This window comes from Ctenopharyngodon idella, chromosome 6 (genome assembly GCF_019924925.1).
Source record: "Ctenopharyngodon idella isolate HZGC_01 chromosome 6, HZGC01, whole genome shotgun sequence".
Lineage (NCBI taxonomy): Eukaryota > Metazoa > Chordata > Actinopteri > Cypriniformes > Xenocyprididae > Ctenopharyngodon > Ctenopharyngodon idella.
The window spans coordinates 24,655,782-24,679,449 of record NC_067225.1 but is presented as its reverse complement, the minus strand read 5'-3'; the positions used below and the strand labels follow the sequence as shown (position 1 = coordinate 24,679,449).

Below are 23,668 nucleotides of genomic sequence, written 5' to 3'. Positions count from 1 at the left end.
GACCAAACCACTAGAGGGTGTTGTTGCTATGCTATCGCGCGCTGTCTTCTTCACTGGCTCTCGCATGATTACGCAATAACAACAAACGTCAAGCTGTACAGATGAATGTCTGATAGTCACGTACGCGTTCTCTTCTTTCCGTTCGTGTTCTCTTTAAATCGGGTCACTGATGGTCTGAGCCGATAAAGTGTACTTTGTCGTTTCTAGCCTTTATGAGAGAATTAGCGCTTTAGTTGTACTCTGTAGTAGCGAAGCTGCTATTTTGTATATTTGTTTGGGTCCTGTCCTGTGTTTAACGATGCCTCAGGAATCTCAGGAGGGGCAGCAACCGCTGCCGCTGGTCCGATCTCTGGTTAGCCGGACACCGGCCTACGTGTTGTTCTGTAACTGCAGCCCGCGCGTCGTGAAGCCCGTCTGGATCAACTTCCGCGGGGAGCCGCAGCCATACGTAGATATACAGCCGTACACCGGACGAAGAATGACAACTTATGTGGGTTCGTCAAATTATTGTTTAATTATTATGTTCTAAATAAATTGGTAAAATTACAGTATGAGTCGTTCAGGGTTATTTTCATCATGTTACACTTTAAGAAGTGCCAGACAGTGCACACAAAATGGATAAACATCAAGTGTTTTGCACCAGGCAAACCAAACTGTTAAGTTTTTGGGTTGATTGCATAAACTAACAAAGCGTACTTTGAAACAATTGAGCTGTATCCCCATAAGTGGATACTAGTCTGAGAAGAAACCACTTCAATAATTAACTTTGACCCCAAGTGTAAATAATTCGAACCCATTGACGTTTTAGATATTTTGCAAGTGGTGCTCACTGCAGGGGAAGCTGCTCACTGCAGGAGCCAATAGGTGGATGTCGACGTCCAGGTCCCCTTCTCTGGACGTAATGGGAGGCCTAACCCTACCCTATCCCTAAACCTAGAGGTGGACTAGGTCAAGCTCCATCTTTTACATCCGGAGAGGGGGAGCTGGATATCATTTGGCTCTGCAGTAAGCACTATTTACACTGCAGCGCCAAATGGATGGAGCTTGACCTAGTGCAGCTCCACCTCTGTTGGTATAAGGAGAATGGAGCTTAACCTAATTAGGCTTAGGGTTAGGGTGTGGTTGGACCATCTAACTCCACTGATTGGTTCTGCTTTTTGACTTATTCGTGGCAATAAAATGAATAATCTCAAAGATATTGTCTCTGTGCTTTAAAGGGTTAAGTATTGCAATGATCTATTTGAATGAAAATTTCTCATATTATATTTCTGTTTCTGTCAGGACATCCATGGATGTTTCGGGATGCAGAGACTGACGATCCAATGGTAGTCAATAATAAAGAGATGTACTTGCCAGCCGCCCTTGAAAATGGGCAAGTCTCAATTGCCAACATCACATTACCTGGTATACATATTTTACTGGCTTTTGCTTAAGTATTCAGGCTGATAACCAATTCACTCTTTTTATAAAATTAGAACTAATATTGAGTAACTATGATAACTGTATTTCTAGGCATGGCATAATAACAACACTTGATATTATTTTCATTGTAAAAGAAAAATCTTAAAAAAAAAAAAAAAAAAAAAAAAATGTGCAATTTGCAAACATACTCCTCTGCCTGTGAGTCATTAAAATTTTCTGGGAAAAATAAAACCCCTCAATTACGGGATCATTAATCAGACTGTGAATCTGAAATTTTAGATTCACAAAAATTTACTTTGCACTTTATATTTGTGTTCACCAGTGTTGACCTTGCGAGATCGCTGTCTGCAAGTTGTGAGGCGGTTTGTGCGCAGAGAAGATATCTGTCGACTGGAGATCGCCCACTGCCTACAAGATGACCTTGCTCAGAGACCCAGCATTCACGCCGATCTACGACGCATTAGCCAGCGAGTGGAACAGAAGTTACTGGAGAACAGAGAACAGCAAAACAGATGAAAACATGAACATTAACTTTATTGTGAATGAGGACATATTTACTGAGCAGACTTGTGCACCAGCACCATATAAAACGGACAATATATTCTGGCACTATAAAACACAATCCTGAGATCACGAGGAATATTTTCTAAAGATGTATCAAGCAATACATTCAGGCCCTTTAGGCTTTAGTGAGATGCACTGACATGTGAGTCCATAGAAAGAACTTTAGAAAATGCAGATTTTGTGTGATTGTGTGGTAGACTATGCAATAGCTGAGAGCATTATTTCATTTTTGGTTACAGTTCTCTGTATACTTTTACTCTTTTACCAATAACTTTATATTTGGAAAAATGTTCTTTGTAAATAAAAAGAATGACTAAATATTTGTAATTATGTCTAACTGTCTAATTAAGTCTAATGACTCTTGCATCAAGCCAGCATTTGTTATCTATCTATCTATCTATCTAGTTTCTCTAACAGTGGTTTTGCTTGGTTTCAAACATCTACTTCAAACCCCTCTTATATTAGAATACATTTTCTGATGTACATCTTTTAAACTGTCAGGTTGAAGCAAGCTATAAGTCTATACAATTTATTAATTACAGTATTTGTTGGACAAAACAATAGTTTGACGTTTATGTATATTTATATCAATTGTTTGCGTTTTATCATTTTTAACTGATTTTTAAAAAAAATTAAATTTAGCTGAAAAGTACTTTGACAGCTTACTCCTCATATGATAATGTACCACAGTAGTTCTGGGGCATGTTGTCACAAAGATCAACGTGTGTTCGGCGAACGGCATCTTTTTTCCTAGGCAGAAATGTTCAACCGCTTTTTTTTTTTTTTTTTTTTTTGTAGACTTTTTGTAAGTGTATGCGCCTATACAGAAAAATTGCCTTTCAGAAATAAATCCACCCTGGTTTATATAATGCCTCTAAAATTTCCATAAAATTGTGAATCTTAATTCTGTAAACCAAATTAAATGTTCACTTTCATTTTCTTTCAAAGTCTACATACATGCCTGAAATGTGCACACTCCATACTTAGTACGTCTCAAACGAACCGTTCACAGCCATGCTATCCAGGGTTCAGTACGGTGAGGAGAGTTGACTGCAGTGAACGTACCGCTAATTACTTACGCACGTGATCCACCTGAACTTTCATCCACACAGGCTTTAAGGTTTGTAATGTTAACTTTGCTGTTACTTGGACGGAATTGTGTTTATTCAAGAGTATTACACGCTTTCAGACTGTTTTCCGTTCTTGTGATCGCCGTTATGTGTATTGAAGCTTGGGGTCACAGTTTTAGGTCAGGCACGAGGTTTCTGCTAATTATTAGCATCTGTAATTAACTAATGGCTTTTTAAATAAACATGTTAACGCGTTTTACATTGTATACAGGTTTGTGCTTTTTGTTTTAATAATGTATAAAAATAAATACAAGTATAAAAGAGCCCTCGATGTGTTTGTAACCTTTTAGCTAGCGTGCAGAAAATGCCCATCTGATGACCATTGAGTTTTTAAAGCTACGTGTAAATATTGGATGAGTATTACTCACTTTTCACTTCAAAGTGAGTCTCAGAAGTCCTTGTAACTGCATCTGGTTGCTGGACCTCCATCTCCACTTTGAATTTACAGTGTTATGGTTTGTTTATTGTTTTTCAAAGAACCTGCAAGTGAATCCATCTCAAAATTGGCTTAGAAACAGCTGCATCTGGTTGTGGTTCTCATTTTTGACCTATGTACACATTTTCTTTCTTCCTCAAGATCTTACGATGAACCGCAAAAGGGAAAAGGTGAAGTTGACATGGCTGAATAAGGCGGTGGACTCCCCCAGAAAGCTCATGAAGAACAGCGTGGGTGTGGCACAGCCCACATGCTGGGATGGAGATGGTCAGGATGGTGGTATGAGCGAGGCTGGCTCTCCTGGCCTCAACACTTCTACTGGGTCAGCTGGACTGGGTGACATGGAAAACATGTATCTCAGCACTCCACAGCACTCCAATTCTTCACGAAGTACACCTAAAACACGCTTAAAATTGACTGGACCCCACAGAGCACTACGGAAAAAAAACAGTCCTGGTGAGGTGAGTAACAATAAGGATTTTTTCAGTTTCCCCAGTCTAATATTTTATAGTGGAATGAAATATATTTTTTGGCTAATTTAGTAGAAAAATCTGTATTTAAAAATTGCAGATATTTGAGAGGATTTCCATTGATTTGTGGTTTTGTGTGTGCCATTTAGGACACTGTTTCAGGGCAAAAATCCTCTGTTGAGCCTTTACCTCCCTCTGCTGGGAAAAAACTCAGGAGTCCAGAGGATGGACAGAAAGTCATTTACCTCAAAGCGCTGAATGATGCAATGGGAAATGCAGACAAAAAGTCATCATTTGGTGCGACTAAAAGTCTGTTTGCAAAGAAAACCCCAGAGAAAACTGTGAAGGCAGAGGAGGAGGAAAACTGCCCTGACCTTGAGTGCTGCTCGTTCAGTGAGAAGAATGAACTGCTTCCTCTGTTCATGACTAAGGATAGGCCTCCCCCACTGGAGTTAATAGAGACAGAAGATGATGGGACAGAAATAAAGCTGGACACCAGGGTAATGAATACTACTACTACTACTTCTTTTTTTTTTTTTTTTTTTTTTTGTTGAAAGAAATGAATACTTATGTTCAGCAAGAATACATCAAAAGTGCCAATAAACACTCTTACATTTCTGCAAAAAACAAAACATAAAAAACTAATATATATATATATATAAGTAGCCTTGTTGATGATGATGATAATAGTAAGAAATGTATCTCAAGCACCAAATCAGCATATTAGAATGGTTTCTGAAGAATCATGTGACACTAAAGACTGGAGTGATGCTGAAAATTCATCTTTGATCACAGGAATTGGTTGCATTTTAAATAGATTTATTATTTTATTGTAGTTATTTATTATATTATAGTTATTATAGTTATTTTAAATTGTAATATTTCACAATATTATTGTTTTTACTGTTTTAATAAAAAATGCAGCCTTGTTGAGAATAAGAGGCTTTCAAAACTAAAAAAAAATCTTTTTAACAGTTGTTATATATAAGCATGTCTATTCTGCACTATTGTAAATGTCTTTTAAAAGAATTGATAGTGACTTTTTCTCTATGCACAGAGTGTGATCCTAAAGCGACCAGAATCGCCGGATTGGTCGGATGTTGAGGACTCAGAGCAAGTTGAAGTTTTCTCGCAGGATGAGTCCTTTGAGCCAAAGGGCCGACAAATGAAGCTTAAAAGGGATTGTGAGCTTGTGGACTTCAGTGACACTCCTCCACCATTGGAATGCAACCCTTACTCCTCATCACCAGCTTTAAAGCCTTCAACATTCCCACAAGCCCTTTGGGAATTAGAATCTCAAGGGGCTGACACTACCCCAACCGTCCCAGCCAAGGATGTGGAGCTGTTGTCAGAGCGTCCGCCTCAATCTACAGCCTCTGACCTTGCAACCCCCAAGAAATATTCGTGCGGTATGTCAGTTAGACGGTCCCTCAAATTACAGCAGCCCATCATCAGCACCTACACCCCCTCCACACCTGAAAGCTGGGATTGCTCTTCTTTTACTACACGCAGGACTTCAGAATCAAATTATTACACATCCTCACAGATGTTTCTCGCTGATGACAGTGCCACCCGCAGGATGTCGGTTGGCTCGGAGCCTCTTTGGCTGTCAGATTTGACCTACTCAAAGGCAGATTCTGCAGGATTTATTGACACACACTGTCACCTTGACATGCTCTATGGGAAGTTGGGTTTCCAGGGAAGCTTCCAAAGGTTTCAGAGCATGTATGCAAGTAGTTTCCCTAGGGAGTTTAGAGGCTGCATCGCAGATTTCTGCAACCCACGAACCACAGAGAAAGAGGCCATCTGGGAGGGGCTACTGGCAGAAGAGAAAGTGTGGGGGGCCTTTGGCTGCCACCCACATTTTGCCAAAGAGTATAACCACACTCATGAGCATAGCATCATGGGTGCTATGCGTCACCCTAAGGCCATAGCGTTCGGAGAGATCGGTTTGGATTACTCGTACAAGAACTCCACAGACTCATGGAAACAGAAAGAGGTATGGCAGACTGGATGATTACCTCCAAATGTTTTTAATTATGTACTTGAGTGAGTCAAAAGAAAATAATTTCTGTCTTTTTCATGTCAAGGTTTTTGAACGGCAGTTGCAGTTGGCCGTCTCTCTTAAGAAGCCTCTAGTCATACATTGCCGTGATGCTGATGATGATTTGCTGAAAATTATGAAGAAGTGTGTCCCCCGAGATTACAAAATTCACAGGTCAGTTCTCATAAAAATAAACACTAGTTTTTTATGTTCGTTTTTAGAAATGATAATCTATGCATTTGATTTGGCTATGTATTAAAATACAGTAATACAGTGATTTTGAGCAGACTTTTGCTACTTTCTATTGAAAATAGTTGGCAGCACTGGTTAGAGTTCATAGTCTACTAACCTGTGTCTTTTATGTTTGTTAGACACTGTTTCACCAACAGCTTCTCTGTGATTGAGCCGTTCCTAAATGAGTTCTCTAACCTGTGTGTGGGTTTCACTGGACTGGTGACGTACCATCGAGCTACGGAGGCTCGAGCCGCTGTGAGAAAAATCCCACTCGACAGAATCCTACTGGAGACAGATGCACCATATTTCCTACCCAGACAGGTCTCAGTGCTTGTTACTAAGTACACATTGTTTGATTCCACTTACATATATGCACATGCCTTGTCTAATTTGTCATTCTTTAACCCTCATCCTCTCACAAAGTGCAAAACAAATCCTTCCCTCATGGGTCAAAATGACCTGAGGGAAGGATGATACATTCACCTCTCTTCCTCTTTCTGTAGGTGCCCAAGACTGTATGCAGGTTTGCCCACCCTGGTATGGGCATGCACACACTGCGTGAGATTAGTCTGCTGAAGGGAGAGCTGCTAACCACAGTACTGCAAACAGTCCGGCAGAACACTAGACACATATACGGACTGTGATTGGAAACGGCGTGTTAAACCACTTGCTATTTTATCAACTGAAGTCCTTCAAAATCTTAGTCCTGCTAGCAGTTTAGTCTTGCATCTTTGGCACTTTCTCAACTAAACAGTCTTCAATGTGATATATATTTTTTTTTTTTACCTTTTCCTTGTTTACATAACAATGTCTTCAAGAATTTATATTTCAGTGTACTATAGTGTGGGTTAGTAAGTGTACGAGCATTGCTACTTAAGTTTCTTACCGTGTTATAGGGAATTTCACATCTGTTAAAACTGTTAGTAATGATACATTTTAATATCTCTTCGGTTTTGTGTTTTAAAATGGTTCTCTGTTCTCAGGTTTCTTTGGTCGTGTGTCTGCATACATGCTTACAAGTTATGTATGCCTTTGAGACATAAGTGACATAAAATGCCATCTTTTGTCTTCCTTTATATTAGAACCAGTAATTTCCATATGAAAGTTTGTGTAAAAAGAAAATGTGAAACAGAATTGGAAAAACCACAACAAATAGCTTTTACCAGGTTGTTGGTTTTATATAAATATAACTTTTGTTTGAATAAATGTATATGCAACATGAATGGGTTTATGAAATTATTTTTCTTGAGATACATAAATATGAGATTGAGCAAAGAAATTGAAACCAGAGGCAGAAAATTATTTGTCATCCTTTATTTTGTCAAATTGCTGTTAGAAAATGATTTAAATTTTGAATAATTTTTGATTTATAAGGAATTGATTCTCGTAGGACTGGTAGCTCTTGTCAGAATTCTGAAAAAAAACGAGAAAATACATTTAGTATATTAGTTAGTTTGCAGAACACTAAAATTATTCAAATACAGCAAACGGTGACTTGAGAATTTTCTGACAGGAAGCACTTTTAGTTTTTAGGGTTCTTTAAAAATACGGACTTTTTCTGGGAAATTAAACGCCATTTTTCATAGTGAATTTTCATAGTTACTTGTTTGGATCAAGAGTTTAGCTCACCAAATGGAGAATCACTAAGAAGATTCACAAGAACCTTCTGCAGCACAGGACCGTATTTCTCATACTCTGCTTCACTCAGAGACACGGACAGTTCGAACGGAGCACTCATCTAAACAGGCAGTGAGAACAAAGTATGACTGCAGTAGTAACTTTCTGAAATCCTATTTAAATGTGCACTTGCATTGAGGTTTTACCATGAACTGATCATCCTCTTTAATCACTGGGATCTCTGAATCAGCAGCATCTCTTCTGCCCACCCGTGGGGGCCTTCGACCCTTAAAATGGGACACGATATATCTGATTCCAAGACTTTGAGCATGAATTTATGTAATCTTGACAAACTAAATTGAGTTCTTATAATTGGTTTACTCCAAACAAACTCAGAAACATCCACTAGATATATGCTCACCTGTGGTTTCTGAGCAGGACTGAGAAAGCTGGTGCCGCCTCTCACGGACTCGAGACATAAGGAAAGAGCGCATATGAGCAGGAACATGTGGCTGGCACGGCAGTGCAGAGGCATCCTGGGAAATCAGCCGGTTTAGTTCTGTTTAATGACAACACTCTTAATGGCTGCATCTTAAAAATACATTGTATAGAGCACAGAAATAGTAAAAAATAAAAATAAAAATCAACCAATCCCACCTTCTGTAATGGTCAAACTGCTTCAGTAGGTCTGAACACAAAAATCTGCTTCTCACTTTTATAATAGCCTTTGGTTAACAATTAGCATTAAAGTCTACAAATGACACTGTGAAAACAAACAGAACTAAAAAATCCCTGATTGTTACTGTATGCGTGTGACAAAGAGATTTTCCTTAGGGCGATATGAATATGATAACAGATGATAACAAATAAAGTCATATGGTGATGTGGCTGCTGTGTCAGTAGATATATGTGTTACTAGACCACTGAACTATTGCCATAGCAGGTTTATTTGATAGACCTGGCAATTCCTCTGTAACAGGAGCAAATATTTGGTACTAACACACTTTTAAGTGGACTCACCCTTGTACATGGTTGGCAGTGTATTCTTCCTAACTGATATGCATTTTTTTTTTTGTGGCAATTAAAAAACGTATCATAATGTATCATAAAGTACCATTTTTATGGAGAATATCAGCTTATTGGCCCATTACTTTATTACAACTGTGTGTGTGTGTGTGTGTGTGGGTTGGGGGGTGGGGGGGGGGGGGGGGGAAGAGATGTAGAGGAACAGCACTAATAAATAGATAAAACACAATAGAACAAGAACAAGGAAAACAAATGTTTTAAAGTTTGAAGCAACTTGGCTATTAAACTTCTGGTTTTCATTTTTTCACTAACAAAAAAAAATTGAGAGTTATGATTTTTTTTTAATATGATACCAACATAATATGATATTCGTGGACATTTAACATGGTAGTAACAATTAGTTTGACTGTTAGACTTTTCGTTTTTATATTTATCACTAACAAAAAAGTACCACATCTGCTGAAATAAACAGCTAAAACCAGCCTAAGGTCTTCGCTGGTCTTCAGTTTGGTCATATCTATTTTAGCAGGCTGATTTTAGAGGGGTTTTGGCCACTTCTTGGTCAGGCTGGACTTAGCTGGTCAGGCCAAGCTGGGAGACTAACTAACCTGCTAAAACTAGTTGAAACCTGGCTTGGCCAGGCTGGGGGACCATCTTGACCATCTTAAACCAGCTACATCCAGCTTACCTCATCTTTGGCTGCTTGCTATTTTTGGATATTGCATAATGACACAATTTGGACATTTAACGTGGTAGAAACACGTTTTTTGGTGTATAACAGTTTGAAGCAACCGTTGAACATTTGGTTATTTACTTCATATTTTATACTAAAATAAAAATAAACTACAGTATTATTATGTTTTTCATGTTTTGGTCAAGGCGAGCAAAAATCCATGTTTTATTTACTCCATAGAAATAATAAACTGGTTTCAATTTAAAATATTGTTGCAGTTTTACCTCCGAGACAGCAGATGGCAGGCTACATTTCTTCTTTTCAGCATTGTTTTTGGATACTGTTTTGCTCTCTGAATGTCAGTGTTAGCCTGTATTACCTGATCAGCTACAGTTAACATGGATAAAAAGAAGAAACCATACAATGTTACAGCGTCATCGGTGAATAATTTGTATCTTATCTCTCTTTTTTTTTGAACAAGGCACTTTTCATATTTTTAGTTTTGTTTGTGTGTTATAGTTAGCTTAGCATGACAGCTGACAGTAAACTTGCATTGTGTGCCTGTTTTTAAACTGGGAATGATGACCCAATCCTTAAATGTTTTGGTCAACGTGTACTTTTCAATTTACATTTCAGCTGGTTGATTTGAAAGCGGAATTATATCGGAAGCAGGAGCAATTTAAGCACGACAGACTTGGCCAAGATGCAGGAGCTGCACAGAAGTCCAAGACAAAAATAAAAGTAAGACACGGCCAGTTAATGACTGATAGATGTGATCATTCAATCATTATGTATACACCTGTTGTAATTGTAATTGTGTGTTTATGTGTTCACAGAAGCCTAATATCTGGAGTAAACAAAATGAAGGAGTCAATGTACGAGCGCAGAGGGATGTCCAGCAAACTACTGAGGAAGAAAACACACTAGATAAATCCAGGTGAATAGACTGTCAACGGAATTTGATTTATTTTAATCTTTTTATTTTATCTTTTTTTATTATTATTTGGCTATTGGCTATGCATTTTTTGTTTTATAGCCCAGTACTACATTATTCGGATTCTTCATATCCTCTTCATCAATTAATTTTATTTTGCCTTCTTCACCGTGCATAGTGTCTCATAAAGTGTATAGACACTATAACCCAATATAACAAAATATCAAACCAAGTAATTACAAAAATGAAAGTGTGAAAGATTTAACATGTTTGCAGTTGACATTTTGTTTGATAGTTATGTAATACAATGAATTTCATATATAAGTGTGTTTTAAGTGTCCAAATATTTTGAGGCCAGTGTATGATTCATGATTTTTGTTTTTATAACAACCTGTTATAAATGATATTTCATAGTTTTTTTTATTTGCTGCAGACTGTTTCACATTCACATATTAGAAAACTCAAAAATACGAATGAGGATATATTATTATTAAAAGGTATTATTTAACTTTTTACTGCATCCAAATGCTTTTTTTTGGGGGGGGGGGGGGTCACTTTGTTTTTATTAATATGACATAATAATATGAGACCATACACCCTGTTTTGAATGCTGATATATTGTAATATAATATAACTAATATGTAATATAATATGACTGTATCATATAATATATACTTATAATAATATGGTGGTACTTAATATAATATGGTGATACAATAAAAATATTAATAAAATATATATTTAAAATAAATCATTATTTGTAATTTTTTTATTTTACAATATAATGATGTAGAAAAATTCATGTTTCAAATACTTCTAATGATCAGATTGTGGAATACAATCACATTAATGCCCTCCTGATGCATTTTTGTGTTATGCAGGCAAAAACTGGAGGAAAAGGCACGCCTTTATGAACAGATGACAAAAGGAGATTTCCCAGGTATATGCTTGCTGACTTTCCCAGATTCAAGCATTTCACTTCTTAAATCAAATTTTACACTGCTTTGAGGGTTTTGTAAATAATATTGAACTGATATTGAAATTGATGATTTCTTTTTACATTTAGATGAGGAGACTGAAAGTCTTTTCCTGGTGGACTTCACCCAGAAGATCATCAACCAGAGGAATGAACCACAGACACGCACTGCAAACGTAGCAGGGGACCGAGATGGAGAGGACTCTGATGTGAACGTCCCTGTTCCAGCCCCACAGAATGCAAATGAAGAATGGTACGGTGTTTTTATAAATGAATTTTGAACCTGATTAAGAGGCAATATGATTTGAACTCAACCCTGGGTGTTCTTGCTTACTCTTCTTCTTTCTTGCAGGGTGGACTATGTTGATGCATTAGGACGTTCTCGAAGATGTCTGAGGAAAGACCTACCAGATTTTCAGAAAATGGACCAAGATCTCCAGGACAAGAGGTACATTTAATTTACTTACCTTTGCTGTGTTCTTATATTTTTTTTAAATATATTACATATCTATATCTATTATGCACAGGGTGACTGGTGCTGACAGAACGCTGTTATCTGAGGACATGAGGAGAGAAATGCAGAGAGAGCAGTGGGAGAGAGAGGAAGAGGAGCAGATGAAGAGACCTGTTGGACCCATTCACTATGAAAATATCAAAGAGCAAGGTGTTTGAGAGGATTGATCTCTAGACACTCCGAAACCTGTCTGTGTAGAAAATGCCTTTAATTAGTGCTTCTTTGAGAGTGTTGAATTAAATTTGCACAGCGTCTCACATGAGTATTTTGTGTCCGTTTCAGAGGCCAGAGAGCTGGGTGTTGGGTATTTTGCTTTTGCCCAGGATGAGGACCAACGTAGAAAACAGAGAGAAACTCTAGACATGCTGAGAGACCAGGTCAGAACAACAAAATTAAATGATGAGTCACAAACTCTTTCAAAGTAGAATGAGCTGCCTACCTAGACAGCATTGTAAGTGTGCATACGAAGCAAAGACTGTTCCAAAAGATAGGCAGCATTATGTTGCCCTCTAAGACACTTTGTTTTGGCCCAAAATTAGGAAGTATCACATGTACAGGTGCTGGTCATATAATTAGAATATCATCAAAAAGTTGATTTATTTCACTAATTCCATTCAAAAAGTGAAACTTGTATATTATATTCATTCATTACACACAGACTGATATATTTCAAATGTTTATTTCTTTTAATTTTGATGATTATAACTGACAACTAAGGAAAATCCCAAATTCAGTATCTCAGAAAATTAGAATATTGTGAAAAGGTTCAATATTGAAGACACCTGGTGCCACACTTTAATCAGCTAATTAACTCAAAACACCTGCAAAGGCCTTTAAATGGTGTCTCAGTCTAGTTCTGTAGGCTACACAATCATGGGGAAGACTGCTGACTTGACAGTTGTCCAAAAGACGACCATTGTCACCTTGCACAAGGAGGGCAAGACACAAAAGGTCATTGCAAAAGAGGCTGGCTGTTCACAGAGCTCTGTGTCCAAGCACATTAATAGAGAGGCGAAGGGAAGGAAAAGATGTGTTAGAAAAAAAGTGTACAAGCAATAGGGATAACCGCACCCTGGAGAGGATTGTGAAACAAAACCCATTCAAAAATGTGGGGGAGATTCACAAAGAGTGGACTGCAGCTGGAGTCAGTGCTTCAAGAACCACTACGCACAGACATATGCAAGACATGGGTTTCAGCTGTCGCATTCCTTGTGTCAAGCCACTCTTGAACAACAGACAGCATCAGAAGCGTCTCGCCTGGGCTAAAGACAAAAAGGACTGGACTGCTGCTGAGTGGTCCAAAGTTATGTTCTCTGATGAAAGTAAATTTTGCATTTCCTTTGGAAATCAGGGTCCCACAGTCTGGAGGAAGAGAGGAGAGGCACACAATCGACGTTGCTTGAGGCCCAGTGTGAAGTTTCCACAGTCAGTGATGGTTTGGGGTGCCATGTCATCTGCTGGTGTTGGTCCACTGTGTTTTCTGAGGTCCAAGGTCAACGCAGCCGTATACCAGGAAGTTTTAGAGCACTTCATGCTTCCTGCTGCTGACCAACTTTATGGAGATGGAGATTTCATTTTCCAACAGGACTTGGCACCTGCACAGAGTGCCAAAGCTACCAGTACCTGGTTTAAGGACCATGGTATCCCTGTTCTTAATTGGCCAGCAAACTCGCCTGACCTCAACCTCATAGAAAATCTATGGGGTATTGTGAAGAGGAAGATGCGATATGCCAGACCCAACAATGCAGAAGAGCTGAAGGCCACTATCAGAGCATCCTGGGCTCTTATAACACCTGAGCAGTGCCACAGACGGATCGACTCCATGCCACGCCGCATTGCTGCAGTAATTCAGGCAAAAGGAGCCCCAACTAAGTATTGAGTGCTGTACATGCTCATACTTTTCATGTTCATACTTTTCAGTTGGCCAAGATTTCTAAAAATCCTTTCTTTGTATTGGTCTTAAGTAATATTCTAATTTTCTGAGATACTGAATTTGGGATTTTCCTTAGTTGTCAGTTATAATTATCAAAATTAAAAGAAATAAACATTTGAAATATATCAGTCTGTGTGTAATGAATGAATATAATATACAAGTTTCACTTTTTGAATGGAATTAGTGAAATAAATCAACTTTTTGATGATATTCTAATTATATGACCAGCACCTGTATATCTTGCAGAGGATGCACTTCCAGAATGCATTGCAACTTGAGGTGCTCTGATACGAAAATTCTGTTAGGTTACTGACTATGTTGGCAGTATACAGTTAGTGAGCTCACTAGATTTTTAAATGGTGTGTCTAGCTTCTATAATATTGGCTGGGTTTAAAACAGTCTTCCTCAGCTTCTATACTATTGGCTACGATTGAAGAAATCTTCATCAGCTTTTATAATATTGGCTGCAATGTAAATTATTAAGGTTTACAACTTTTTTCTCTCTGCAGACCACAGAGCAGCGCAGCAAACGTGAGCAACTGAAGGAGAAGCGGAAAGCCCTGCTTGAAGCTCGACTCGCTAAAGTAAGGATGAGGAGGATGAAGAAAAGCAAGCTGGAGCCAGGGGATGAAGAAGATGGTGTGTTGTTAAATATTTAATTAATAGGACTATATATGCTTTGAAGCATATGTTGGTGGAGATTTCTAAAGGATGTGTGGATATTTTTGGATAATGTCTGATGTTCCCTTGTAGCTCCTGCTGCTGATGGCGCTGAGAATGATGAAGATGAAGATGAAGAAGTTGGACCTCCAGCCCCTGCAACAGTGCCAAAAGTAGAGGTGGAGATTCAGGAAAGAAAAGACACCAAACCTGGCGTTCCATACATAAGAGAGTGGGACAGAGGCAAAGGTACGTGTCCGTACACATAAATGCACGCCATTTTCCTTCCTTCCTTTTCCTTTGCTCCAGTGTTTACATTTGCTGTTTTAAAGAAAACGCAACTTCAACATTTATTTCCTTTTCCAGAGTTTTCCTGGGGTCAGTGGACCAGTCGTCGTCGAGATGAGCGAGAGTCTGAGTTTGCTCCTCCCTCTGCTTATTTCGCAGAAGACAGATGGGCCAATCACAGCAGAGCAACAGATAAAGGGCAGGCCAAAGGAAAACTTGCCTTCAAGTGGTCTGAATCCCAAAGGGCCACAGAAAGAGACACAGAGAACATATCTACCCCTAGTTATCCTTCTGACATTCCCACATATGCACAACCTTCTCAACCACAGACTGCTCAAACACAGAGTCTGGATGACCTGTTGTCATACTACAAACACTCTACGTGAACAAGTCAGAAAATCGTTTGGGGAAACTATAGGAAATGGCTGCATCAAGCCTGGATGCATTATGTCAGTCTTAAGCATGAGAGACAGTTACACTTTGTATGTAAAATGTAACTGATTTGCAAAGTTAGAATAAAAAATGACCACATTTTTGTTTGATCTTTGTATCTTTTATTCCATCACTATACTCCCAGTGTGAACCGCTTTTTTAACCATATTTAATTTTGCCATCACTTCTTTCACCATGTTGTAAGTTTATTTATAAATTAGAACATAAGTAACTTTTGTCCATAAAATTGTCAAGAAAAAATGACAGATGATTTAACCAAAGCTAAAGTTCTCTTCATTTTTCCTGTTCTAATGATTGTGAAGTGTTTCATTCTGCTTTGTGTTTTTCACCATCTTTTTCTTGTATGTTTTTATGCATGCTATGAACACTGTAGTCAGGTGCAACTCATAAACTTTGCCCAGTGTAACTGTGCTTAGTTACTCAGTAGCCTGTAATGAGTGTGCTTTACAAGTTACTTGGTTTGAGTGTATTCCACATGTCATTCGAAAGAGGACACTAAAAAAACTATATATTGGATAGATTTTCACATACAACCAAATCGCAGGACCATAGTGACCTTTGATCTGAAGGATATCCTGTCTCCGCAAGAATGTGCGTGTGAGCATTTTGCATCAACTGGACAGAGAGTGCAAGGAAGGGAAATAGAGTAAAAAGTAGAGGTGACGAGACGAAGAGAGGACAGTAAAAGGGGTTTATATGGAAGATTAAGAGAAAGTTTTACTTTTAGTTTTCTTATATGTCTGTTTTTTTCCTTTTGAAGAGTAAACCAAAGTAGGAAACCTGTCTAATTCGACTGAGATGGTAAGTAACCATTTCTGGTTGTGATTATCACATGACCATGTAGTAACATGCTGTTCAATCATCTGCTGTTTGTAGACAATGTTCAATTTGTTAATATTAATTAATGTTTAAAATTTTAATGAAATGTTTTTACATATTTCTAAATATCACATTAATTTATACTTTTTTTTTTTATAAAATAGGATAATTTATAAATATGCTATTGTTCATTGTTAATTCATGTTTGTTCATAATGAATTAACTATGTAAGAACGGTAAGGCTGTAAACATATTGTTTATTAGTTCTTGATGCCTAATACACTAACTAATGCTACTGAATTGAACCTTAGAGTAGTATGAAAAGTGTATATACTGGAAAATTATTACCTCATGAGAATTAGCCTCTTTTAAGTATAAAAACACAGATATTTATTTGCTAATAAATCCCAATGCATGATTATAATTGTCACATTTATTGCAAACATTAAATTCAATTCTTGTGCTGTGTGAATGAATGTCTCTGTGAGTGTTTTAGGAAGGTTCAAGTGCAGAAGCAGAGCTAAGTGTAAGTGCAAACAGCATCGGAATCACTGATTTGACTCAGGATGGAGATGTTCTGACGTTTGCCATCACGTCCCAGAAAGTAAGATACCTAGTAAATGCATAAAACTTGTTTTAAATATATTTTGTGGAATGCTAAAATATCATTACTTCATTTTTTCCCTCAGTTGAACGGAAGTGCCGGGGTGTGCGTGTTTCGAACATACGAGGACTTTGATTGGCTTCAACAGAGTCTTTTCTCACAAGAAAATGTTCCTGGACTTCAGGGAATTATAGTGAGTGAATTCTCTAAACACCATAGGGTCCTTCCGTGTCAAATCAACCAAATTTTGAAAACTTCCCTAGCTAAAATTATTGATTTTTTAAAAAATATTTTTTCTGAAGAAAGACAAACATTAATAATGATGAAAGCCAAAGTATTAAATGTCATGGATGAATATTTACTGAGTAATCCACTATTTTGTAGAGGAGGGTTAAAATGACAATTTTCACCTGAGATTTGGAGTTAGATGACAGGGGGGAGAAAATGACTTTAGAAAGATGGCAGCATTGCCCACCTATAATTTGTGTTCAGCAGATGCTGCTATCTTCAAGGTCATTTTTTTTTTTTTTATCATTTTGATCCCCCTCAACAAAATAGTGGATTTCTCAGTCAGTATTTGTCCATGGCATTTATGTTAGTCTTTCTTTAGAAAAAAAAATTAACAAAATTAAAAATTTGTTAAAAAATGTTAGGAATTGCTTATTAATTTCTTTGCTAAAACTATAAGATGTATGAATGGGGAAGCACTTATATGAGATGAATTTATTCCCACAGTTTCCGCCTTTGCCCCCTAAAGCATTTCCATCCCAGCTGAACATGCAGACCAAAGCATTCAAACAACTTGGTATGTATTATTTGAATATGCACGGGCGATTCAGACAAAATATATGAATAGTTTTAATTCTGAGAAAGGTTTTATTCATTTATTTTTGTAAATGCCACTTGGTTTGATACTTTGTTTTTTATGTAACACATTTTATATGTTTTTCTGGATGTGTGTTCAGGGTTCCTGGCTCTAGGGCAGGATTGGCAGAGTTATTGTAAGGCTTTGGAGTTTTATCTCCAGCAGGTGGCAACACACCCAACTCTCTGCAAGTGCAAAGCACTGGACAGCTTTCTTATTAACTCTGAGGTATAAACACACACACACATACACAAAGTGACTGTGATTTTTCATTAAATTCTGCATCTCAGCCTGATATATGATTGATAATACAATGCTAATTGTAACCAGGCTAACCTGCTGAGGTCTCCAGCTAAAACTGAAGGTAGTAGTTTTGTTGTGTGAACATGGTAGCTGGTCAAGTGTCATTTAGGTGGTTGACCAGCTATACTATAAGCTGGTGGAGACCTGGCTGAGCTGGTCGCCCACATTGGAACAAATCAGCTACTACTGGTATGATCTTATTTGTTTTTAAGCAGTGTTCTTGACCAATATGTTCTACCAGCTCAACAAGCTCCCTCAATCACCAAAACCGGAATAGACCAGCTTGTATCTGCTGGAAACATGGTTCAAAAACACAGCTACCACCATAAGATGGTTTAACTGGATTCTCCAGCAGGGAGAAGATCTTTGCTTGAAAGGCTTCTGTTTTTATTGTTTGACCATATTGCTGACATCACCTTAATCAGTTTTAAGGGGCAAAGTGAAGAAATCTTTGATGATAATCTGGCTTTTGTCATTTCATGTGTTTTTTGACTAGTCTCCTGGAAAACAGCGAGGCAGGAAAGGAATCCTTAATCGCCTTAGTCAGGCTGTGGAGGAGATGAGAAAAGAAAGTCATAAGGTATCTTATATATGACTAGAGGTATATAGATATATGACTATATAAACACTGTGGATATACTAATGTGATTTATATCATATATAAAATTGAATATCCCCAGGATGTGGACAACTTCTTTCAGAATGAGAGAAATAGAAACACAAGTATTGCTGCTTTATCAAAGGTTGCCACAGAGGTATACTATTTAAGTTTTTTTTTTCAGTTTTTATCTGGCCAGTGGACTGTTAGTCATTTATAATTCAGTGTGCAATATTGTGTTCTTCTCTCGATAGAAATTACTTGATGTTGTGATTACAGAGCAAAGTAAGTCACTGCAAGTCACTGTTAACACATGATTTAGGAATACAGTTGGCTTATATATAACTGTGTGTGTGTGTGTGTGTGTTTTACAGAGCTTGCTTTGGCCTGTGGACATTTCTCCACATCTCTTCATCTTTGTGTGAATCATGACGATGCAGATGCTGTAGCTTTCTCCAAGTAAAAATTGACAAAATAAAATTACCTTTTGTTTCTGCATTAATGTGCATGCTGAATAAAGAGAGAATGTGTCAGAAAAATGTTTGTTTATGTGAATGTTGGTTATGAGAGGATAATCAGTTTATTCATATTGTATTTCTTTAGGGTTTGCTTGAAGCTGTCTGATATTATTGAGGCAGTAAAGGTAAGTGCACTTTACATGCAAAATCTTTGAACACAATTGAAGGGTTCTCATTCCTGTATTTAGATAAAAATATTGAATACTAAAATTTGAATGATTTTTTTTTCTTTAGCGAAACTATGAGAAGGTTGCCATTAACAACCTAACCACTCTTGGTTTGGGTCTGGACCTGGAGTCTCGCTACCAAGAGGCAGAGAAAGTATGTTTTATGAAATGCTTATCAATGACTGTGATTATGCGTGATATTGTTTAATACAGAGTAACTAATCTTTTAGATACAGTATTACCAGTTACTGTTCTCTTCTGGCCAACACACGAACAGTGCATGATTATGACTCAGGCAGCATTACAGGTCAGAAGTCAGGTTAGGATCGGAACATTCAAAATATTTAATCCAGTTCCATCTGGTTGAAGATCGGATTCATCACGCCAGTGTAGAGACGGGTTTGTTGAGGATCTGTGCCACTGGCTGTCGTGATGATGAGGCCTTCACAGGGTAGTTTGACACAATCTCAGCTGACATTTCAGGGATGTGTTGTGGTTGTGTTTAGGCGCAGGTCCTCCACCTGATCTAGATAAGGCCTGGATCCGGTTGACTACAGTAACCTCGGGATAAACAGAGAGACTAATATTAGCGTAGATGCCATTCTTCTTATGGTGTAACAAGTACATCGGGTGTTATAGGAAGTGTTCCTGGTTCCGGCTGACCTAGTTTATGCAGCCTAACAATCATTTAACTGATTTGAATAATATAAATTGATAATTTCTTATGTGTATGCCAGGTGAAAGAGATGTGTTTTTAATCTAGATTTAAACTGAGTGTGTCTGCTTTCCGAACAATGCTAGGAAGACTGTTCCAATGTTTCGGTGCTAAACAGGAAAAGGATCAACCACTTGCGGTTGATTTTGATATTCTAGGTATTGTCAACTGACCAGAATTTTGAGATCACAATAGACATGAAGGACTATAATGTGCTAAGAGCTTGCTCAAGTACTGGGGAGCTAAACCATTTAGTGCTTTGTAAGTAATTAGCAAGATTTTAAAATCTATATGATGTTTAATAGGGAGCCAATGCAGTGTTAACAGAACCAGGCTAATATGGTCATACTTCCTGGTTCTAGTAAGAACTCTAGCTGCTGCGTTTTGGACCAGCTGGAGTTTGTTTATTAAGTGTGCAGGGCAACCACCCAGTAGAGCATTACAATAATCTAGCCTTAAGGTCATAAGCACATGTTCTTCTGAAGAGCCTCATGCCAATGAAAGAACACAGTGTGATTATGATTCAGGCTGCATCACAAGACAGAAATCAGATTGAGGATCAGTAGCATTCAAATATTTCATCCAGTTCCTTTTGCTTGAAGATCAGATTCATCATGCCAGTATGGAGAAGAAGCTGGTCATAGGTCTGTGCAGAGGACTTGTCTGGTTTTATTCATTTTTATTTTAGTAGGCTACATCAAGTTACTAAATGAAAATGAGAAATAAATTTACTTTGTTATATTTTATTTTATTTCAAGTAACAAAAATGTTTATGTTTTAGTTAACTATAATAACACTGTCACAGACTGTCAGACAAGTGGAGTGACACAGTGAAAAGTCTCTGTGCTGCTGGACTGTATATCAGAACAGATCAAATTTGAAATGTAATGAAATAATGAAACCCAAGACTGCTGTGGTAGTAATTGTCCATTTCTACTTTACAGGAGATGCTCTTCAGAAGAACCTGTAAACTGATAGAGCTGGAAACTGTTAAGAAGAGTACAGAAAAAGCCAAGGCCAATAAGAGAGAAGTGGTATGCTTTTAATCTGTGTATCTTTCATATATTCTCTGTCCACATACACACGTCCGTCCACACTGAAGTGTTCACATCATATTTAACCGGTAATTTCAGATGAAGTCTTTCTGTGTCTAATACTGTAGATGGAGGCATATCAAAAAGCTGTTGAGAAAGAGTTCAACCTGATCTCATCTGTGGCTAAACAAGAGGTAAATGCTGTGACTGATGTTAAACCCAAAGAAGATTATCTGCTAAATGTGTTACCAGTGTTGTTACACTGGAAACATGACTGACCTTCTCCATTTTAAAATAATGTTAATTACACATTGTACATTTATAGAGGATATTGTATATTTATTGGACTAATGTGTGGCAGATTGAGCGTTTCCATAGCTCCCGAGTGAATGTGCTGAAGAACTTCCTGATTGACTGGTGTGAACAGCAGCTCAACACAGCGAAGGAGTGCGCTGAACTCTATTCTCAGCATCTGGAAGCTTGCAGAAATATGTATTCAGAATGAATGAAACATAAACAGGTGGTTTATGATCATAACACAATTGCTGGTAATGTAATCAAACTGTTCTGGGTCTAAAAAATAGAACTTCATCATGATATTATAAAAGTGCTCTGTAAATTCAGTTTATTCTCTTATCTTTTTAATCACTAGTCCTCTTTAATCTGATTGTAATGTTTCCCAGCTTTTAACACTGAAAAGCCATCAAATTTTAGACTATAGATTCAGAAGTGAACTTTGTCCTATGTAAGCTTTGCAGTAAAGCAATAAAACCCATGACTGTTTCTACTTTGCAAACATTGTCAATGCTGAGGTGATGGTTTAATAATACTGCACAAAATGATAAACACATTGATAATGCATTGGTGTTCATAAAAGTAGTCATTAGCATGAGCACGCTATTACTATTAGGGTAGATAAAGTTTATTCCAGCTGGGAGGCTAGTGGACATTGCATAACCTGCTTAGATGATAGTCTTACAAGTTAGTCATCTAAATTTTTTTCTTTGAAACTGGTCATAAGAACTGGGTCTAAGGTTTTGAGTCATTTACTTAAAAGTGTAGACTGGTCTAATATGAATTTGAAAAGTAAGATTAATGATAGATATGCTAGTTGGTCAGATTAGTTTTTAAGACACAGCCTTAACATAGAGGGTATGTAACTGGTCCCAGTGTGGATAAAGCAGACCAGGAATCAGAGTTGTAGACAAATGTGAAAGAGTTTAATGATCATAGAGTGTTTTCCATACTCTAAAGTCTGAAGTCAGACAAACAGGCCTACCTAGAAAAGTGTAACATACAAAGTCACTTTCTATAGGAAGGTTCAAGACACCTTTACAAATATGAAAATTACTGCCATATGTATATAGTTAGGTAAATATAGGTATAATACAGGTAAAGTGTATATATACTACATTTAATGAAGCACACACAGCATATTTTAAACTTCTTATTCAAGATGAAAAATAAATATAAAAATCTAAAAACTCCTTCTTAAAGGGATAGTTCATCCAAAAATGACAATTCTGTCATCATTTACTAAACCCTCAAGTAGTTCCAAAACTATGAATTTCTTTGTTATGCTGAACACAAAAGAAGATATTTGGAAGAATGTCAGTAACCAAACAGATCTAACACTATAAAAAATAAATACTATGGTAGTAAATGGGGGGTGAGATCTGTTTGTTTACTGACATTCTTCCAAATATCTTCCTTTGTGTTCAGCAGAACAAAGAAATTCATAGTTTTGGAACTACTTGGGTTTAGTAAATGATGACAGAATTGTCATTTTTCAGGTGAACTATCCCTTTAAATAATGATTCTTGATAATTATTGATTAAATGTCAGCAGCTATCAGTCTGCAGCTTTCGCCTGGTTGCCCACTGCAGTTAAGCAGTGTTGAGCCTGATCAGTACCTGGATAGGAGACCTTCTGGAAAACTAGGATGCTGCTGGAAAAAGGTGCTAGTGAGGCCAGCAGGGGGTGTTCGCCCTGTGGTCTGTGTGGGTCCTAGTGCCCCAGTATAGTGATGGGGACACAATATTGTCACACCAAAAACACACCATCCTAATCCAAGGTCCTGACTCTCTGTGGTCAAAAAAAAAAAAAAAAAAAAATCCCAGGATGTCCTTCAGAAAGAGTATGGTTGTAACACCTGGCCAAACTTGCTCATTGGCCCCTGTCTAACATCATGGATATATAGTTAGGTAAATATAATCATCTCAATATATAATGATTGGCTTCATTACTCTGTCTCTTCTCCACCAATAAGCTGGTGTGTGGTTGGCGTTCTGTCGCATCATCCAGGTGGATGCTGCACATTGGTGGTGGTCGAGAAGATTCCCCCTGAGGCGCTTTGAGTGCAGATTAAATCACTATATAAATGTAACGAATTATTATTATTATAAATTTGATCATGTATTAACATTGCAGAAATAAAATTTTAAAAATTATTTATGGAAGATTACAAAACACTAATCAGGGGAGAAAATAGTAAAGAACAAGTAAATGTTAAGCTAAATTCATGATATCAATGTGCTGAATGCTAATGTGGAGGTCTATTTCTTGCACACCCATGGAAAGGAGATGTGCTTGCTTCCACTGTCCTCTTATTACTACTGTAAATTGTTAAGTATTTCTTTAGCTTCTTCGTATGAGCAGCACTTTCCCTTTG

The 23,668-nt window shown here is 37.5% G+C and overlaps 5 protein-coding genes across 7 annotated transcripts; 4 read left to right on the top strand and 1 right to left on the bottom strand.

Moving 5' to 3' along the window:
- The first annotated feature begins 65 nt into the window (after window positions 1–65).
- On the top strand, window positions 66–2,313 carry vhl (von Hippel-Lindau tumor suppressor). Its single transcript, XM_051896378.1, has 3 exons — window positions 66–494; window positions 1,282–1,404; window positions 1,745–2,313. Exons 1-3 carry the CDS (start codon window positions 299–301, stop codon window positions 1,936–1,938), a joined length of 513 nt encoding a protein of 170 aa, XP_051752338.1. The 5' UTR covers window positions 66–298; the 3' UTR covers window positions 1,939–2,313.
- Window positions 2,314–2,505: 192 nt separating this feature from the next.
- tatdn2 (TatD DNase domain containing 2) lies at window positions 2,506–7,523 on the top strand. 3 transcript variants are annotated; one of them, XM_051896352.1, is made up of 7 exons: window positions 3,197–3,327; window positions 3,694–4,013; window positions 4,172–4,522; window positions 5,080–6,021; window positions 6,113–6,240; window positions 6,438–6,621; window positions 6,804–7,523. In XM_051896352.1, the coding sequence occupies exons 1-7, from the start codon at window positions 3,300–3,302 to the stop codon at window positions 6,942–6,944; spliced, it is 2,094 nt and encodes a 697-aa protein (XP_051752312.1). In that variant the 5' UTR covers window positions 3,197–3,299; the 3' UTR covers window positions 6,945–7,523. The 3 variants fall into 3 exon arrangements, with proteins under 3 accessions (XP_051752313.1, XP_051752314.1, XP_051752312.1); XM_051896353.1 differs by lacking the exon at window positions 3,197–3,327 and adding an exon at window positions 2,506–3,106 and having other exon boundaries at window positions 6,438–7,523; XM_051896354.1 differs by having other exon boundaries at window positions 3,121–3,235; window positions 6,438–7,523.
- A 76-nt stretch (window positions 7,524–7,599) lies between these two features.
- Window positions 7,600–8,723, bottom strand: ghrl (ghrelin/obestatin prepropeptide). Its single transcript, XM_051896386.1, has 5 exons — window positions 8,575–8,723; window positions 8,339–8,476; window positions 8,124–8,204; window positions 7,930–8,038; window positions 7,600–7,713 (listed from the first exon to the last, which is right to left on the bottom strand). Exons 2-5 carry the CDS (start codon window positions 8,450–8,452, stop codon window positions 7,706–7,708), a joined length of 312 nt encoding a protein of 103 aa, XP_051752346.1. The 5' UTR covers window positions 8,453–8,476; window positions 8,575–8,723; the 3' UTR covers window positions 7,600–7,705.
- A 1,175-nt stretch (window positions 8,724–9,898) lies between these two features.
- On the top strand, window positions 9,899–15,452 carry ccdc174 (coiled-coil domain containing 174). Its single transcript, XM_051896365.1, has 11 exons — window positions 9,899–10,056; window positions 10,253–10,357; window positions 10,453–10,553; window positions 11,432–11,490; window positions 11,617–11,779; window positions 11,879–11,974; window positions 12,054–12,190; window positions 12,323–12,417; window positions 14,483–14,612; window positions 14,727–14,882; window positions 15,000–15,452. The coding sequence occupies exons 1-11, from the start codon at window positions 10,015–10,017 to the stop codon at window positions 15,305–15,307; spliced, it is 1,392 nt and encodes a 463-aa protein (XP_051752325.1). The 5' UTR covers window positions 9,899–10,014; the 3' UTR covers window positions 15,308–15,452.
- Window positions 15,453–15,586: 134 nt separating this feature from the next.
- Window positions 15,587–21,780, top strand: si:dkey-28n18.9 (sorting nexin-6). The gene is made up of 15 exons (XM_051896369.1): window positions 15,587–15,965; window positions 16,135–16,175; window positions 16,690–16,797; window positions 16,883–16,990; window positions 17,533–17,602; window positions 17,763–17,890; window positions 18,462–18,545; window positions 18,646–18,720; window positions 18,818–18,848; window positions 18,938–19,022; window positions 19,167–19,206; window positions 19,316–19,402; window positions 20,908–20,997; window positions 21,126–21,191; window positions 21,359–21,780. Exons 2-15 carry the CDS (start codon window positions 16,173–16,175, stop codon window positions 21,500–21,502), a joined length of 1,119 nt encoding a protein of 372 aa, XP_051752329.1. The 5' UTR covers window positions 15,587–15,965; window positions 16,135–16,172; the 3' UTR covers window positions 21,503–21,780.
- Window positions 21,781–23,668: the final 1,888 nt, after the last annotated feature.